Consider the following 18,127-nt stretch of genomic DNA (forward strand, 5'->3'; position numbering starts at 1 on the left):
TACATGCAAATTAGCCACGCGACTAAGCTCCAGGTTTGGTTAAAAAAAAAATACAACAACTTTGTCCAAAAGGCCTCAAATACAATCAATACCCAGTCCTCGCTGGCATCACTGTCTGAAGACTCAGACTTCTCATCTCTACCACCTCAGGAATCCAAATGAAATGTGATTATTTAAAGTTATGTGGGAGGCAAAGAAATAATTTTCACTATGAATGACACAAGAGCAGAAGTAGCTTCATACTTAACTGAATTGAAATGGAAATTCTGGGCAAAATAGAAATTATGAACATTGAATTAATTATTATTCTGCACTAAGTGAATGGTATGACATCTATTTGAAACCCATCTTGGCAACTTGGACAGAAATACATTCACTAATCTTTACAAAAAAATGATTTTTATCCACAATTGCCTAGAAAGTAATAGTGGTGAACACCAAACCAAGCTTTGCACGTAATGTACTTGCCATCATGCATCTTGCAGACAAACAGTGAAGCACAGTCATTAAACACATTTATAATCATTTCCCACTTATAAATACAGAATACACCAAAGACATTTCTCATAATTGTGACTAATTATTTGAAGTTATTATTTAAAGGAAGTGTCACCTTTTGATATGCTACATTTTATATGATTGGTTCCAATGCTCCAGTTTGACTATTTCATCCATGACTTTAAGGACAGCCCCCACAGGAAGTAGTCTAATATTTTATGTTTCAGTTGTTTAATTTATGGTATAGATTTGGCTTTTATTTGGATTTGGGATCAAATAAATAAATAAACAGAATTGTCTGTTCCGCCGCAGTTTTCTTTATTCCTTCTTTTGGTTACTGGAAGTGTCCACCCACACCCACCCACCTACCTCTGTCAGCTGTAGCTGTCGGGGGATGGGCAATTGTCGGTCCATTCATAAACAGATGCTGTCCGTGGTGTGTGTATGTGTGCACTCCAGGAGGGCCCCCACCATGCTCTGCTGTTGTTGTTGTTAAACCCGGAGCCATCTGCTGAAGCACTTGATGGTTGGAAAGGGCAGGGGGGGGGGGGTTATGGGAACAGAGGGAGAAGAGTGATGTCTGAAGATGGTTAGAAAATATAATGGAACTTTGTTTATATTAGTTTAACTACAACCGATAAAGGCAAAAAGCTGATTTAATTGCTGTTTGAAGCAGAAATGATCAAACATCAAAGCAGAATCTTTTGTCGTTGACAGATTCTGAAAGAACATTTCAGTATTTTTGAGCCGCTGTGTGATTAATAAACTAAGCGGTACCTAATAAATAAACAGTCAATGTTGCATTCATGATGAGTTGTTTCAACCTCTCTGTGCATCTGTCTGTTTATAGCTAAGGTAAGTGCTGTGCTGTAATCCCATTATTGGATTAGACTTTCTCCTGCGGGCTAAATGGCACACCCACCGAGACCAGTGCAGCTAAACCTAACACTCACAGACGGAGAAACTATACCGTCTGATTTTAAACTAATAGGGACACTAGTAAAAACCTATATTTTACTTGTGTGTTAGGGAGCAAAAAGAGAAGCTATATTCAAACCAGCTAAAGGCGATAAAATGCGTAATCTCAAATCGTGTTTTCATCTTGTTCCTTGTTATCAAGCAATATAAACTGGTGTAATACTGACTTTGACTATAGACAATAATTATTGTGAAACTTCTCTATTCTTTAAAAGTGTGAACAAAGCTCAGCACCATGAATGGGGGGAAAAAAGATAATTTAAGGTCATTATCTGGTGATTATTTTCATTGGAGATTCACTGGTTTGATCTACTAAACATCAGAAAGTAATGAAAACATCCAGAGCTTTGGAGTTTATCTCTTTAAGTTGCTTAATTTGTCTGAATTTTTCTAATCACCAAGCTATTTAGTTTATAGCGATATGACAAGGAGGGAAAAAAGCTAATCTCACCTTTTGAGAATCAGATTATTGTGCATTTTTGCTTCTTAACAATTTATAGACAGCTACATTTTCTGTGATTAAAGTGTTGCAGTTCTACAGCCTCCTCAAACCAAAACCACGTCCTTATGACTAAATGAGGAAGTTTGTGGCAAATACTGTGCAATGTGATGTAATGGAGTCTGTCTCTGTTCTTCTCCACAGGGATCAAACCCATAGAGGGAAGAACAGTGGATGGAAGAGAGAGAGAGACGGAGAGTGTGAAGAGGAAGGAGGATAAGAAAATACAAGACTGGACAAAAGGTGAGTGAAGGCGTCAGGGACATCTGTCAGGAGCTGCTGGGTTCTGGATACAAAACAAAAAAACATTCAACAGATGATTTTGTTGATTGTCTGTTACAGTTTGTTTAATCAGTAATTGAGTCATTAATTTGCACAACACGAGATGATCCCACACCTTAATAAAATATTATTGCTCAGCCCTATGTCCACTTAATTAAAATGATTTGCTATTATACAGATAGTCTTCCTCTGTGTTTAATTTAGCATCTGTTGCTTCTATGATGCCAGCCTCTGTTCCCCCTGCACCAAGCTCTTTATCGACAATATCCGACGTGCCGTTAGAACAGCAAGATCCAGCTCTCATAGTGTTAATAGGCCCATTTTGCCAACTGCAGTTCTGCACAGTAAGCAAGGATATGATTAATATTGCATATCAACAGAATAGTTCTGGAGGTGGTAAAAATGAACACTGCAGTCTTAAAATAGATTTACAAGCCTCGGAGCTGCAGTTTAGAGTAGAAACATGAATCTGGCAATAAAATCTGGCTTTCAGGACTTTTAAAAAAAATGTAATCTTTTTATTTTGCTCACATTTTATCCTCCCTGTATAGTCTGGGTCCTGTCTCTGTTATCTATCCCACTGGTGCCGTGTGCTTTACTCTAACAACCCTCAAGGTCTTCTTGCCATGTGACGGAGTAGTGTTTTCCATTGAACTGCGTTACAGTTTCCACAGACTCCTCTTTGTACAAGCCTACTTCTTTTACAGCTACGACTACTGTCATGGTTAGCATAGGCAGGACGTCTGATAGCGTATATCTCTGACCTTGAGCGTGTATTTCGAGTTTCAATTGCTCTCTCTTTTTGTGTTTCACTCCTCTGCCATCATCCTACATTGTCTCTCACTTCGTCTGACCCTCAGACTACATAGTTAGATGTGGTGATGCGTCTCTTTACAAACAGATGAGTTCAACTCTCTGTTGTACCAGACCGTGAACAGACAAAGCCATTTATTGTCATGGAAGCTCCTCCCCCAGATAATAGTTATACAGTAACAGGAGTAATCATTGTACTTCTGAAGGGTGTTGATACTGCAGCAAGAGTCTAAAAGCTAATATAACTTGAGTTATGTGCATCTCAGCTCAGTTATGTCGTGAATCCAGTTGGAATGTGACATTTTATGCAGATTTTTAACCACACTCACAAAGCTACACAGATGAATTGTTTAGTAGAACATTAATCTACACCACCAGCGAAATAAGCTCATTGAGGCCAGTCCTTTGGATTTTGGATCGTTTGTCTGACAGAACAAACGATCATATTTGACTCTAATAACTGTTGGGGGAAAAAAGGGACACTGAGAGAAGTACAAGTGTGCATTAAGCAGTGGTTTGATTGTGGCTTGTAATTTATCCTTTTATAAGTGTGATATTTAATATTATTTAACCTGTCTGATAGAAACCTCAGTCATTTAATAATAATGGAAAATAACCTCTGAACAGCGGCTTGTAATCTGCCGTGTGACTGGTAAAGTAGGTAGAAGTCCTGTACGCTTAAAATAGTGTCTGAATCCTGAGTCATGCGGTTCAGTGCAGAAACATAAATTTGGCAATACATGATAAGAACTGAAAACAAAAACTCCCAGAAGACTGAAGTAATTGTACTCACTGCTGGGCTCAAAACTGCAAGTTGAAAGTTTCTTGGCATGCCTGCTGGCAAATATTACCAGTCTGGGTGGAGGTGGGCAGGTGTCTGTGAAATCAAATGGATGACTGAATAATGGAGAAATCAGCTAATGAGTCATAAGCAAAACCTTAAGTTTGTGCCCTTAGTTTTAGTTTGGATTGTGTGCGGCCGCCCCTCCTAACCACTCCCAAAGTTCACGTGACAGCGGTGGACCACATGAGTGCTCCTATCTGCTCGTGTACACACTCGCACTGCACATGTAAACAATCGCAGTGCATACTGTTTTGAAAGTGAAGCAGATGTGTAGCACAGCTCCTCCTCATGTCCTTCATGTTGGTCTCACTTGAAACCAGGCACGCTTCAGCAGGAAAGATGCAGAATCTCACTCTCTCTCTCTCTCTCTCTGTGTTCTCCTCAGCTTTTTTGTTGATGCGTGGTTGTGTATATTTGAGAGAGCAACACTGGCGCGTGCTTCTTGCACTGATGAAATCTAAGTCGGACAAGTCCAGAGGAGTTGGGAGTGTTTAGGAATGTTGCCACGACAACAAGGTCTTCCCTAACTTTTGCCTTAACAAGTTACTTCAGCTCGGGAAAACCCATTCAAGATGGCCTGCTCAGAGAAAGATAAAAGTAAAGCGTGTTTAAAGACAATCAGATTAAAGAAGAGAAAGGAAACCAGCAAAGTTAAACATGTCTGTGAGCTTGAGGAGTAACAATATGCTTGTGTTGAAGTGGGAGCAGATTTATAAAGGCAGTGCTGCAGACGTAGGATCAGAAGATGAGGAGAAGTGTTTTCTCCAGTGCAGCATTTATCACACGTGCACTGCTGGCATGTGATCTGCAGCCGTCTTGTTCATACCATGTATATGTGGATATATTTTCAACATTAAGGTTTGTTGCTGAAGGCCGGTGGAGTTTTACTTTCATGCAAATTATAAAAAAGAGTCTACTTTGGGGGAAAAAAGCATGATGCTTCAAATAGATTTTTGCAGTTGCATAGCAACAGGCGGACACGAGAAAAGTGCCTGAAGCAGAACACAATGTTCAGACGATAGTTCAGTTGCACCGGTGTTTAAGACGCTCAGATCAATCAGTTGAGAGCATATGCAATGTTTTCCATTTACTAACCTTTGTAGCGGGGAGGTACCGATGGTTTGGCATCAATTTCAAATTTCTAAAATGAACATATGTGACACTTAATGCAAGAGATTGTGAGAACGAGCAAGATGGGCCTGTCCGTTAAATGCATCTTGGTTTAGATCCATCTCTTCCTCACCAGGTTACTTTATGTAACTTTTAAGGTAGAAAACAGGACCAGAACACTTGGATCAGTTAATTATGTTCTTCCTTTAGCACTATTCAAGGATTCATTAAGTTAGCTACACTTCCCTTTGTTTCTTTCCTTCTTACTGTGTGTAGAATGGGGGGGGGGGGGGAGTACACATTGTACTGGCTTCGGCTGCTGCTGACTTCAGGAAGTTGACCTCTTTGCTTTTTATACATGTTCGAAGCTGCAGCTGCATTCCTCTCCCATCATCCTCAGTGACAGCCTCTTCGCCTCTTTGTCCCTCCGCAAACGCATTTCCCTTCCCTCACAAGGCTGGGCGGTATGACCTCAAATCAATATGACGATTATTCCAAAAAAAATTGACCTCGATTATTTTATGCCTCACTTCTGATTAGTGTTTATTGTTAAAGTGTGAAGTCAGCGCAGGTCAGTGGGGGAGGGAGGAGGGTTTGTGAATGCACGCGTTGGAGAAAGTATTAACCGACATAAGCAAAATGAAGTCGGTGAGAGGTTATAAATGTCGGTTTCAATACATTTTCTATTGATTAATGCTCTCACTCTCATCTTATTCCTCCTCTTTGCCTCAGTATCATCTGGTTTCTTTTGTGTCTTTCTTCCCCACTTCAGCTACACTCACTGTGTTTGTGTCTTGTCCCCATACCGTCCCTCCACCCCCCCTCAGCCCTCCCCGCCTGTAAGATGATAGCAGTGGAACTGCTGCCAACTCCAGGGGCCCTCATGAAAGCCGTTCTCAGATAGAAGCAGGGAGAAGGGAACAAACTGTACTCTGTACCGAGTAGCAGCAGTGAACATGCTCACACACACGCACACAAAAGGGATAATGTTAACTTTTTCACTTCAGTTATCTCACATAATTAAAAGGAACTGTGATCTTTGATGTAGTAATTATTTTGTAGCTAAATAAATGAAAAGGGCTTATGATTAAAAGCAGATAGATTACCTAACAAATATTAAATTACATGCAGACACAAGCTGCTAAATTTTTTTGATTAATCTGCTGCTTTTTTCTTGAATTCACTCAATCTTTGCACCAATAAAATCTAAAACATGAATCTATCACACCAAGCAAAGAAAAAGAACAAATCCTTACTATGAGAAGATGGAACTAGTGCATATGAGGGATTTTTGCTTTAAGCCTTTACAAATTCAGTTTCAAATTCAAAACTAGAATTTCTGATAATGGCCATAACAATTTTGTTATCAATTGAATAATTTCCCCCAAAGTGTTGATCACTAACCAACATTGGTTCAGTCAATAATGTGCACTTCTCACAGTAAAGTGGTAAACATCTACTTCATTTTGATTTGCACTGCCTAATAAGGATAAATGGTTATCTATGCGTAGGCACTTTTGAATCAGATGCTTTGGGGTTGACGGATATTTCCATGTTGGAAGGTTGAGTCAAGATTCAAGGAAGTAAACAGCTCAGTTTTCTGGAAGGGTCTTGCCCTTTTAAAAAGAAGTAGCTGCCAGAGGGAGCAGGTCAATTCCACAGTGAACGCTCTAAATTTCTCCTAAGTATTTCTCGTCATGGCTTTCATATATGGAGCCGTTTTCTCATGAGGTTTTTGAAATGATGATATCATTGTCTCGTCTGTTTTTTGATTGGTTCCAGACGGCCGCTATGCAGCCCTCTGGCAGGCTTAATGTTTAGGTGCTGGCTGTGTGCCCATGTTCAGCTGGTGAGCTGTGAGTTAATAAAGGTGGAGTTTGGCCTCAGTTAACTGTGTCTGGTCAGTTTGTTGGCTTTTATAGCAATGATAGCTGTGTCAGTAAGAAGCCTTTTCACTGATCTGAGTTGCAATGTTTGGATTCTGTTTTCTTTTAGTGGACAGGGGTTAATGTCACTGAACCAAACTGAGCATTTAACATTGAAACCACATGAGTTTCCTCCAAACGCTCCACACATCTAACACATGCATGCTTCATTGCACCTGCACACTTTGCTCGTTGTGCACACAGGAGTTTGTCGGGTCTCTTATCATGTTGGCTAGTCAACAGAGTGGTTGCTATTTGAACGCAGGGTTTATAAATAGACCTGTGTACTGCTGCAGCAGGCACAGAGAGCTAACACACTTGTTAACCTGCACCGAGAAAAGGTCAGGAGGCGCGTGTGCGCACACACACACAAACACGCATTTCTACTTGCTGTCAAATACCCTGGTCCACTTTCCCCTGAAGGATGTCTGTGTCCCTCTCCGCTCTGTTGATTCCGGCCTTTGTCCTCTTTCTATTTTACTGTCTTTTCCTCGCAGTCGCTCACTGCTTCTTTCTCAGCTCCAGGATAAGTGGTTTTGCTCGCCATGGCGTCCGAGGGCAGTGCTGCCAGCTTTAAGCCCGTTGTATAACCCTAATCTAGTCCCAACTCGTACACATTCGTTCCCCCTCAAGAGGAGAAGGTGTGCAGGGTCGTCACTCTTCTCTCTTTCTTCATGCTACTTTTCCAACATACCTAACTGACTCACGTGTTTATCTCACACTCACGGGAACTGAATCTGAATCAGAAACATGCGCGTGTGGTTTTATGCCGGTAGGGATTGTTGATCGCAGAGACGACATTAAAAAAAGCCCCAAAAGTAGCTTTCTTTTTCAAATTTTGAAGTGGAAGAAAGAGTTTGCTATTTCGCAGGGATTCAAAAAATATATCTGTGATGATGACTTTAGCTTTGGCTATTTTTGCCTGGTTTTCTTTGTCACAAGACCAAGCCAACCCTCCAAATGCCACTTTATCACAAACCCATAAAAGAAAGAAAACCACTTCGGTCTGACTGCACGATGTGGTCTGATCACATACTCATCTTGTGTTTACTGGTGCTTCAAATCATAACATTAGATTTCAAATAGGCCTCATGCAAATTATACAAGAGAAGTGTTTCTACTGAGTCATATGTGTGCCTGTCATCTGCTCGTCTGAATCCCGTTGGACTGTATAAATATTTAGACATTCGTATGAAACATGAGTTAATCACAGTCGCCTAAAACCCTCTAGAAAGACTTGAACAACTGCTGTTGGTTATACTGGTGATGTTGATGTTATTATTGAGTGGTTTACAAACTAATCAACTGTTGTAAAGTTGTTGATAATCTCCATGCAGTATGTTTTTTTAACCAACCTTCTTGCTCTTTTGTCTTCTTCTCTGTTGTTCTCTGCAGTGCCGGAGCACACCAAGTTGAGGCAGAGTCCTAAATTGAAACCACCACCCCCCTTCCCCCTCCCCGCTCACACACACAAACGTGCACACACATACAGTCTTCAGCGATGCCAACGGGGCCTGGTCAGCCTTCTGCCCGCTCTGATAAGCCCCGCCTTGTCACTTCAGGCCCTTGAGGCTGTGTCCTCCTGAGCTTCGACTTTTGACCTCCCCTTTGTCGACCTGGGATCCAGAGGTCACCCGTTCTCCACTCAGCCCAGGGACGCCCTCCTGCACAGCCAGGAGCCGCAGCCACAAGCCACACTGACAGGTAAATTATTAAAAGAAAGATAAGAACTCAAGCACACTGTCGGAGATCCGTGTGTATCTTGAAATGCATTATGGAACACTAGCCTGCAACCATAACCAAAGAAATGGTTACGGTTGCATTTAAATGGCAGTAAATGTTAAAATGTGTTTTTGCTCACAACTCCTGATGAGTTTCCTCTTTTATCTTTTATTGTATCAATAAAAGAGACTGTTAGATGATTTCATTTGTGACAATTTGAGTTTTAGTTTGCTCTAAACATTTATCACAGTGGTAATATTCAGCTAAAACAGAAACAATATTCATGTTGCAGAAATTTGTTAATGTGATGTTTTGCTAAAGCACGCCATCATAATACAAACTCTGAATGTATATTTTATTCTTCATATTATAATTTGAATAACCACCTGCTAACTTGTGTCTTAACCCTTAATACTCTTTACTTGCAAGCTCTTCTCACTGCTCTTATCTGTTTGCCTGATTCTCGTCCTAACTAACATCTCCTCACTCTGTCCCCCCCCCCCTCTATCTCTAACTCCCCCTAAGCCTGTTTGACAGTCTTTCCTCTCTCTGTTTCCAGGCATGGCTCCCATTCGGGATTCCGTCAGCCACTCCCCTAATCAAACAGGTGACGACACATGGGTTTCTTTCCTCCCCCCTATTCCTCTGCCTTCCGTTCTTTCTTCCAGTGCCTTACTTTGGCAGTTTGCTTTGAATGTGGAGACGCAGTCTGACCTGACCTTGACTGATGTTACAGACAGAGAGAGAGAGAGAGATATGAATGAGTGAGAGAGTGTGTGAAATGGAACAACAGGAGACGTGGGACACAAACACGATAAGCATCACACACCGGTGGCAGCACTACATGTGAAAGAGGCTTTGAAAGTCCGAGACACTTTGGGTGACCTATCAATGTTCAACTGATTGGTCAAGACACTAAACATAAATTGTTACATGAAAGTTAATATTGGAATAATGGAACGGGGCTGAGCTGAAGGAAACTGCCTCAGAGCTGATGCTTTGAGTGTCCCACATTCCGTAACCCTAATCCTAGACTTGCCACCGTGACTCATCTGCAAAACCAGATACTTTTGGAGATGTGCCAAATGCAGCCAAGCTTTATATCTAAAGCAAAGATCTGTCTCTTTTCAGTTGCCACCATCACGTCTTCTTTGCCCCTCCTCCCTCTCTCTCATTCCATCCTCGCTTCCTCTTTTCACACATAATTGCCACATCCCCAATGTCCTTCTTCTCTCCTACTGTTGGTCATCCTCCACCTCCCTGAATCCTAGTTTATAGCTTTGGCATGCTTTTGGGTCAAGCTGTGGTGACAAAATGGTGGCAGCTGTGTCCAGGATCAGACCTGGCGCTGATCATATTCCGAACAGTTGGGCAGCTGAAGGTTGGAGGGGGATAGAAAAATATAAAAAGCGACCATGGTAGAGGGAATTAAAGCCACATCTGTGATTTAATGTAGTACACCAAAGTGGAATTAACACCTTTCTTGAATGCTTGATTAGATTCAGACATAAATTCTAAAATGTTTTTTGAAATCTTCAATCTAATAGTTTCCTCTGCCGTGTCCACCCTTTATCTTCCCAGGTCTGGAGCATCCTGGCTTGGAATCGCAGTATGAGCCTTCCCCATGGTCCTCTGGCTCTCCCTGCAGCAGCGATAGCAACAGCAACTGGGGCAAAGTCCTAGTGGACGGAAGTACCGACAAACCCAACATCCCCTCTTCAACCAACTCTTCTGTCTGGCCTCCCTCCTCTTCCTCTTTCTCTTGCTCCTCTTCTTCCTCCTCTTCTGGTTGTGGGTCAGGATCAGACCCTGAGCTGGCATCAGAATGCATGGACGCTGACTCTAGCTCCTCAATCGGCTCAGAGAAAAACCTCTCTGCTGTTGCTGTGACAACAGTGATGATGATGTCAGCAAATGCTTCCTCCTCTGTGTCTTCTACGGCTTCTTCCCCCTCTTCGGTGACGTCTGCCATGATGGTTGGCGTTTCTGTAAATGGAGACAGCAACGGCAACAGTCGCCAGGTTATTGGTGGAGGAGCAAATAATGGAAATAACAATATCACAGGGTCCTCCCACTACTCCGTGGCGGGGTCCAGCAGTATTGGCAGCAATAACATGGGTAGCCACAACATCAAGCTCGTCAACAGCAGTAGTGTATGGGGCACCCAGTCAGGCAGCAACATGATTACCACAGGTGGAAGCACCCCCTGCATCAACGGAGGGTTAAGCCCAAACACTTTAAACCCAAATGCCAACCACGGTGCCTGGCCCCAGAGTCCAACCCCAAGCCCAGGGTCCCTGGGCCAACGGCCTCCGGGGATAAGTTCCAAACTGGGTATAGCCCCCCAACAGGGCTCCTTGCTGGGCTGGGGTGGCATGGCAGCTCCAGACAACAGCAGTATGATGGAAGTCACTGATATGAGTAATGGTACAGCAAGCAGCAACAGTGGAAATGGTGGCCTGCAGTCTACCAACCTTAACACTGAATCCAATGGACCAAATAACACTATTATGATGAATACTACTACTACTACTACTAATGCCACAATGACCTCTAGTCCACCAAACTCTACCGCCTCACCCCAACTCAGTGGGGATTGTTCCTGGGGTTCCATTGGAGCAGGGAATGGGGGTCCGCTGGCCAATGGAAACCCCTCATCAGCCCCCCAGAACCCACAAGGAGAGCCGGGGGTTGCTGGGGCCTTCGGTACGCCTTGGGGCGCAACTACCTACCCTGGAGACAAGGGCCCCCCAAATGCAGACACTGTGAACCCACAAAATCCTGCCTTATTGCAGGCTGGAAACCCCCAAATCTCCTCTACTGCTGCTTACAAGAGTAATAATAACCACAATAACACTGGGGCCCCGCGCTGGGACCAGGGGCCTGCCAATAATCCAAACCAGCCTCAGAGCAACTCGTCCTGGGGTGTCGGCTCCAATCAAATCCCAGGCTCTGCAGGCCCAGGCAATGGGAACCAAACTACGATGGGCCCTCCAGCAGGGATCCCTCGTCCCTGGGGGAGCAGCACATCATCTTCTTCCTCAACCTCATCGTCCTCTTCCACAACAAACAACAAGATGTCAAATGGAGAATGGGGATCAGCAGCTCCTGGTAACACCACAGATGCTGGAAGTCAGAAAGGAAGCTCAGCCAACAATGGCTGGAAGAGCCTAGAGGATGACGCCATGGGCATGGGAGGTGGAGCAGGTGGAACCCAGGGTGTGGGCAGTGTCACTGCAGGCTGGGGTCGCTCTGGAGGAAGTGAGGGAAGTGGAGAAAGCTCTGGAGGTCAATCTAGCTCAGACAAAGACGGCAGCCAGTCAAAAGGAGTAAACCGCAGAAAAGGTACCCATTCTCCAACAGTAGCATCAGCCCCGCCCCGGGTCGATGTGGACCCCCGGGTTCTGTCCAACACTGGGTGGGGTCAGACTCCCGTACGACAAAACACCACCTGGGACGTGAATTCTCCAATTCCCAATCAGCCCCAGGGTCCAAGAAGAGATGACAGAAAGCACAGCAGTGGAGGCTCCAGCTGGGGTACAGCAGGACCGACAGCTCCCTCCCAGACCTCTGGAGGTATTGATATGTTTATAAACCTTTGTATGATTGCATTGTTGTGATATTTACAATACATTGAATAACAGGACTAGGTATTGCAGAACAGAAAAGGGGAAAGAAAATAACGACCCACTTTCATTTATTTTCAGGTTGGGGTGGTCGGCCGAACAGCTCAGGTCAGGATGCAGGAGGTTCTGGCTGGGGAGACCAGAGACCAAACTCCAGTTGGGACAACAAAGTCTCAGCGAGTGGAGGTGGTGGGCAGAGTAACTGGAATGATGGATCCAGCTACAAGGGCAGCAACACCAATAGTAACACATGGAGCAACAACTATAACAAAGATGACAGGTGATTAGCGCTTTTTGTTTTCTCCGGCTCACATTTCATTATCTTTTCCCTTCATTTGTAAACACTATTGTCTGATGTTTATGTTTTACTGATCACCTTAATTGTTTTTGTTTAGGTCCAATACCTGGACTAATGCGCCCAAAGCGCAGCAGGGCTGGAGTTCCAACAGTGGAAATGGAACTGAAGGGTGGGGTAGCAGTGGAGATGGTGTCAGAGGAGATGGTGTCAGAGGAGGAGCCAACAATCGCTGGGGGGAGCCCCAAAAAGCTGCTGGCTCAGCAGGCTGGGAGGGCGACAGCGACCGGTCTGGCAGCGACCGGTCTGGCTCTGGATGTTGGAACGATTCAAGCCGAACCAACACAAACACCAGCAGCGGCAACACCTGGGTCGGGAGTGGAGGATCAAATACTCAAGATCAGAGCGCGTCAACCCAAGGTTCCAACTGGGGTGGCGAATCAGTCCACAAACCCAATTCTCAGAGTACCAGCCAGAGCTGGGGTGAGCAGCAGAAGAGCAACCACCACGGGGCCCAGACCAGGGGTGAGACGACTCCCAAGCCCTCCAACGAGTGGGGGAAAGGTACCGAACCCAACGTGTCCAGAAGCAACCAAGGATCTAACAAGCCCTCAGGTAATTGTGAGGAATCAGAATTAGCGTCACTTAATTGCATGGTTTAGAGATTATTGGGATTAGTGGGACGACATTAAATTGATTACTCACTTTTGCACTTTTATTCACTCTCCCATCAGGCTGGCAGGGAGGCCCCATACCCACAGGAGGTCAGAAAGAGGAAGTGTCTACTGGGTGGGAAGAGCCTTCTCCAGAGTCCATACGGCGCAGAATGGAGATCGATGACGGCACCGCAGCTTGGGGAGAACCTGGTAAACACTTTATCTAGTCTTTGTTACCAAGAAGAGCCGTGCAAGGCCTAAACAAAATCAGATGAAATTCCAGACTTCTCCCTTTTGAGGATTCAAGCTGATGACAAAACATTTGAATTAAACTATCTTCCCAGGCAAGAAACCTGTAGGATCTGTCAACTCGTGGAACAAGACCAACCAATCTGACCAGGAGAACAAGGGCCCGCCCTCTCAGCACCAGCCTCACCCTCAACCTCACCCCCACCCCCACCCCCACCCTCAACCTCACCCCCACCCTCACCATCACCCCCACCCTCAACCTCACCCCCACCCTCAGCACCAGCCTCACCCTCACCCACCACACAACTCCATGCATCCCCCTCAGCCCATGCAGCCTCCTGCCCAGGAGAAAAACTGCAATCCTGGTAAGTTGGGATATTTGTGCATGCACACAATTCAGGCAATTGTACAGCCCTATGTTTGGATGTATGCACTTACTAATAATTAATTCGCTTATTGAAGCCAAACAATAGAGTATCAAATGTAACCCGACTGGCTCTAACACGTGTATACATGTACATGTGAAAACAATGATTATTTTTCACTGCTGACTCACACTGGCTCGCTGTTTATATTAGGCCTGGTTACAACAGATTTCCTGGTATTTGGCCTGGAGGGATGCTTTCATTTCAACATTCTTGAATGACAGTGTTTCCATCAGTTCCCTAGTTCTGTTGATTCTCAAATGTACAGTTGTGACATATAGTGAATCTGGGTTGCACTTAAAAGATTCCGTTTTGTTTTAGTTAATTTACGAGGTAGGAAATGCTAGGACTTGAACCTGTGTATAAATGGCTCGGGCATGTCGGTGCACGCCTGTACGGCTTAAGAATGGATCAGAAAGTCCCACCCACAGGCTGTTTTTGACATAGCTGGAATAAGGTCTGAAAAGGATTTAGATTGTGAACTGTACAGACTCGTGAATGCACACACACTCAATTGTACACAAAGGCTTACACAATTTGCACAGAAAGATAGAGAGGACACAAACACACGCAGCCGTTCTCTCCCATCTCCCTCCCTGCAGTGTTGTCTGTGTCGAGGGCTTTTTGTGGAGCAGGTTGAGTCATCCCTTTGGAATGCTAAGAGCATCGATTTTCTCTTCCCTCATTTGCCTTTTTCTTTCTCTCTCACCCACCAATTCTGCCGCTGTAGAAACACTGGCTTTTGTTTGGTTTAAGACAAAAGAGAGAGAGAGCGAGAGAGTGTGAGTGATAGAGGAGGAGTTCTGGTGACTTGGTAATAGGAACAGTTCCAATGTAAGATGGGGAAAAACTAAAAAGGGTAAGGTTGCTTTTCTGTAGAAGTGGGCTGAGAAGGGGGGGGGGGCTGCGAGGGTTATTCAGGGTTGCTGGTCTAGCGAGCTAACTGCAGATGCTAAGTGGATGGCTAGGAAGGGTGGGGTGAGCTACACAGCTACTGTACTAAGGACAGAATTACTTGGAGGATTTTGATTAATTTGAGTAAATATTCGGTTTAATTTTTGTTGGCACAAAGGGATAACCAAGAGTTTTAAATTCAAATTATGTCAAAAGACTTTTCCGTTTCCTATTAGCGCATAAAATCTACAAATTCTTAAATTTCTATAATTCCTGAGATTAAAAAGTTCATATTTTAGTCATATTTAATCAACCTTGACTCAAACTCCGAACATTTTATTCTCGTCTTAATCAAAGGAAAAACATAAACATATCTGTCCAGGCCAAGATTGAACAAAAGCCCTGGAACCCTTCAATTATAATATTTGGTTTTGTCAGGACTGTGTCACTAAGGTGTTGATTGTAATTTGATCAGCCTTAGTGGTACTGTAGCAAATATTTGGAACATTTTTTGCACGCAAAGCCAGTTAAGTACTAGCAGGCTAACTCCTGGCTAATAGACCTCACTCAACAATCTTCTACATTATGTGCTGTGCATTGTAATAACCAGTAGATGCCAGAAATAGAGTATATTTAGCAGTCCCATTCAAAAATCAACAAGGCCTGGGCAGTGTATGGCAATGAAAGTGTTTGTTTTGTGTATCAAAACATGTTATCCATGCTAATCTACACACAAACAAGCAAAAGGTTTGCCAACGTAGTTGATCGGTCTACTGACTTCCAGTGACACTAAAGCTCCACCTGCCAGCAATGTAGTAATGTTGAGAGCTGCTAATAGATAATATTATATCACATTATCTTGTTTTAACATCAACAAGATGCCCATGCAACCCTGTTTGTGTGAGTGAGCAATTTATAACACATGGATGTATGTGTCATTTTGTCTGTCACAGTGTTTGTCGAGTGAGCTGTGCGTGCATGCACGTCTCTGTTGTGTTTTTGTATTTGTGTGCGAGTGTGCCCAGTCACATGAGGGACACTGGAGCTAGAGGCCACCCCATGATCTGTCCTATTTTTGTGGGGAGGTATCCCTGGCATCCCACCAAATGCCTCCTGTGGAGGGAGAAAGTAGCAGGCCTGGGTGGCCAGCTGTAACAGGAGCCGTTTGAACTCGTACACACACTTGAACACACATAGACTCACATTTGAAGTTGTATAGGGACCTATGCATATGTCTACATAGCCACAAGAGTTAAAATAACACTGCATAAGCAAGCTGACATAGGGTTATTTGGGTTTAGGAGCCAGGCTGTTTCACGAAGAGCCCTCCAGCAGAGAAAAACAATGATCAGGAAACATCGTTTTAAATGTGAAAATGTCCGTTGACTTCCGAGAAAGGTTCTCTGCATTGGTGCATGGTGATGCCCTACAAATAATCCAACCCTCGTTCCACCTCTGACTGTTGACTCCCTCTTTTTCCTTCAGGTTGGGGTGAGCAATATCCGCAGCAGAAGGAGTCCTCAACGTGGAGGGACCCCGCCCCGCCGCCTGTGTCGGTGGACAACGGGACGTCTGCCTGGGGGAAGCCCATCGACAGCAGCTCCACTTGGGAAAAACCCAGCAGGGACAGCAGAGAGCCTGGTCCTGGCTGGGGTGGCCAGCATAAGTCTGGTAAGTGAACACATGATCATGAATTCTCAGAAAAAAACCTTGGAATTCTGTAAGAAGATGTTAATCAGACAAATGGCTGTGCAATGGTGCAGGACAGTGAATTTCCCCTGTTGTAGGGGCACGAAATGAGCAAGATGACCAAATAGTTTATGGGTTGATTCAGTTTCTTCCTGCCTCCCTTCCTCTTTGATAGCTCCAGGTCCCAAGCCCATGGAGACATGGTGTGGTGAGGATGGGTCCATGGGCAACAGCTGGGACCAGGAAGAAGAGGTGGAGATTGGCATGTGGAGCAACAGCCAACAGGACAACAGGTCCCACGACCAAAACACCTGGAACTACAAGCAAAAAGGCTCAAACAAGGTAAGTTCACCTCTGTTTGCAACATGAGAAGTTAAGTAAAGAAAGCTTGAGATTTACTGACACTGCCAAGTAATATGGGGACGTGTACCATATGCATAACTTCAGTTTTGAGGGGTGGCACCAGTGTGTCCAATTACAACACTAGCAATGATAGCTTCCATACAAGGTTGGTAGCATACGTTAGGTAACTTGTTATATATATTTTTTATCCACTGGTATCGGATCAGTATTCTGTATCAGCAGATACACAAAGTCCAGGTATCAGGAAGATAAAAATGTTATCGGAACATAGCCTCAGAAAACCAAACTGTGATTTAGTTAAGAATTCTTGTAGCTGCCTTTTATTTATGACAGAGCCGTTAATTTGTCTCAGCCAGCAACGTCATTATGAAATGTTCTGTCTGCTGTGTTTCAGATGAACAAACCAGTCAACAAACAGGATGAACCCTGGATGAAACCTTTCATGAACCAGTTCAGCGGCATGAACTTTCCTGTATGTGCCAATTCACATTATTTACTGTACATACTTGCATCTAACCATATTTCTTTATTAACTGAACTGTCTAGAACTAAAAGTGTACGCGTCTTTTATGCTTTTCTGTGTCTATGATTAAATGTTCTTATCTTTCTGCCGGCAGAGAGACTCTCCCGACGACTCCATGAAGACAGGAGCGGGGATGGTGCAGGACAAGCGCATGGACATGGGCAATATGGGAGACTACAATGGAGTTATGGGGAAGAACCCTGGGTCTCGACACCAGCTCCACAAGGATTCTCCCATGGATCGCAGCCCTTACTATGACAAGGTGAGCAGAAACAAGAACCTCCTGGGTAATACTATAGCTGGTTGTTAATCTCCCCACTGTTGTGGTGAGTTAGGTCTGTGGAAGACTCGTGTGTCAGTTGCTGCAAATGTCTGGCTGGTTAGTGCTCACTCAGCCCTGTTGCGCCCCACAGTGGTTGTTCTAACACACTGCATTTTAAGAGGTAACTTGAAACGGAATATTTAATTTTGCACTAGGTGACGGTATGTTTTATTATCAGTACAAATTCTTTACCTGCAAATACCCCTTAAGTGCTTAATTAGAAGGGTTGCGTTATTATGCAGTAATGACTCATTCCCCTTCGTCGCCCTGTACAAAGCTGCAGTGGTTGGGCTTTGCTTTTCTTTCTGCAGTAGTTTCTGCCTCTTTTATATTTGTTCTTTCTGACTCCCATCTTCTCATGTCACCCTTTTCTCTTGCTCTCCCATCCTCTCCATCTCTTCTTTCTTTCTTTCT

The 18,127-nt window shown here is 44.1% G+C and overlaps 2 protein-coding genes across 6 annotated transcripts in view; both read left to right on the forward strand.

The window, feature by feature from the left end:
• Positions 1 to 1,541, forward strand: part of rbbp6 (retinoblastoma binding protein 6) — a 37,633-nt gene extending 36,092 nt beyond the window's left edge. Inside the window, exon 20 of the mRNA XM_034592469.1 lies at positions 1,532 to 1,541. The gene's annotated coding sequence lies outside the window, so the exon portion shown is untranslated. The remainder of the gene's footprint in view (positions 1 to 1,531) is intronic.
• Positions 1 to 18,127, forward strand: part of LOC117765887 (trinucleotide repeat-containing gene 6A protein-like) — a 48,086-nt gene that overhangs the window by 18,988 nt on the left and 10,971 nt on the right. For 3 of the 5 annotated variants that reach the window (XM_034592461.1, XM_034592462.1, XM_034592465.1), the window contains 12 exons: positions 2,120 to 2,218; positions 8,345 to 8,653; positions 9,231 to 9,278; positions 10,253 to 12,247; positions 12,379 to 12,577; positions 12,693 to 13,207; positions 13,327 to 13,458; positions 13,593 to 13,862; positions 16,302 to 16,487; positions 16,681 to 16,847; positions 17,263 to 17,340; positions 17,486 to 17,653. In XM_034592461.1, the coding sequence (XP_034448352.1) occupies positions 9,233 to 9,278; positions 10,253 to 12,247; positions 12,379 to 12,577; positions 12,693 to 13,207; positions 13,327 to 13,458; positions 13,593 to 13,862; positions 16,302 to 16,487; positions 16,681 to 16,847; positions 17,263 to 17,340; positions 17,486 to 17,653 (3,756 nt within the window). In that variant the 5' untranslated portion in view covers positions 2,120 to 2,218; positions 8,345 to 8,653; positions 9,231 to 9,232. The remainder of the gene's footprint in view (positions 1 to 2,119; positions 2,219 to 8,344; positions 8,654 to 9,230; positions 9,279 to 10,252; positions 12,248 to 12,378; positions 12,578 to 12,692; positions 13,208 to 13,326; positions 13,459 to 13,592; positions 13,863 to 16,301; positions 16,488 to 16,680; positions 16,848 to 17,262; positions 17,341 to 17,485; positions 17,654 to 18,127) is intronic. The other 2 variants (XM_034592463.1, XM_034592466.1) reach the window with 2 other exon arrangements.

This window comes from Hippoglossus hippoglossus, chromosome 8 (genome assembly GCF_009819705.1).
Source record: "Hippoglossus hippoglossus isolate fHipHip1 chromosome 8, fHipHip1.pri, whole genome shotgun sequence".
NCBI classification, from domain to species: Eukaryota; Metazoa; Chordata; class Actinopteri; order Pleuronectiformes; family Pleuronectidae; genus Hippoglossus; species Hippoglossus hippoglossus.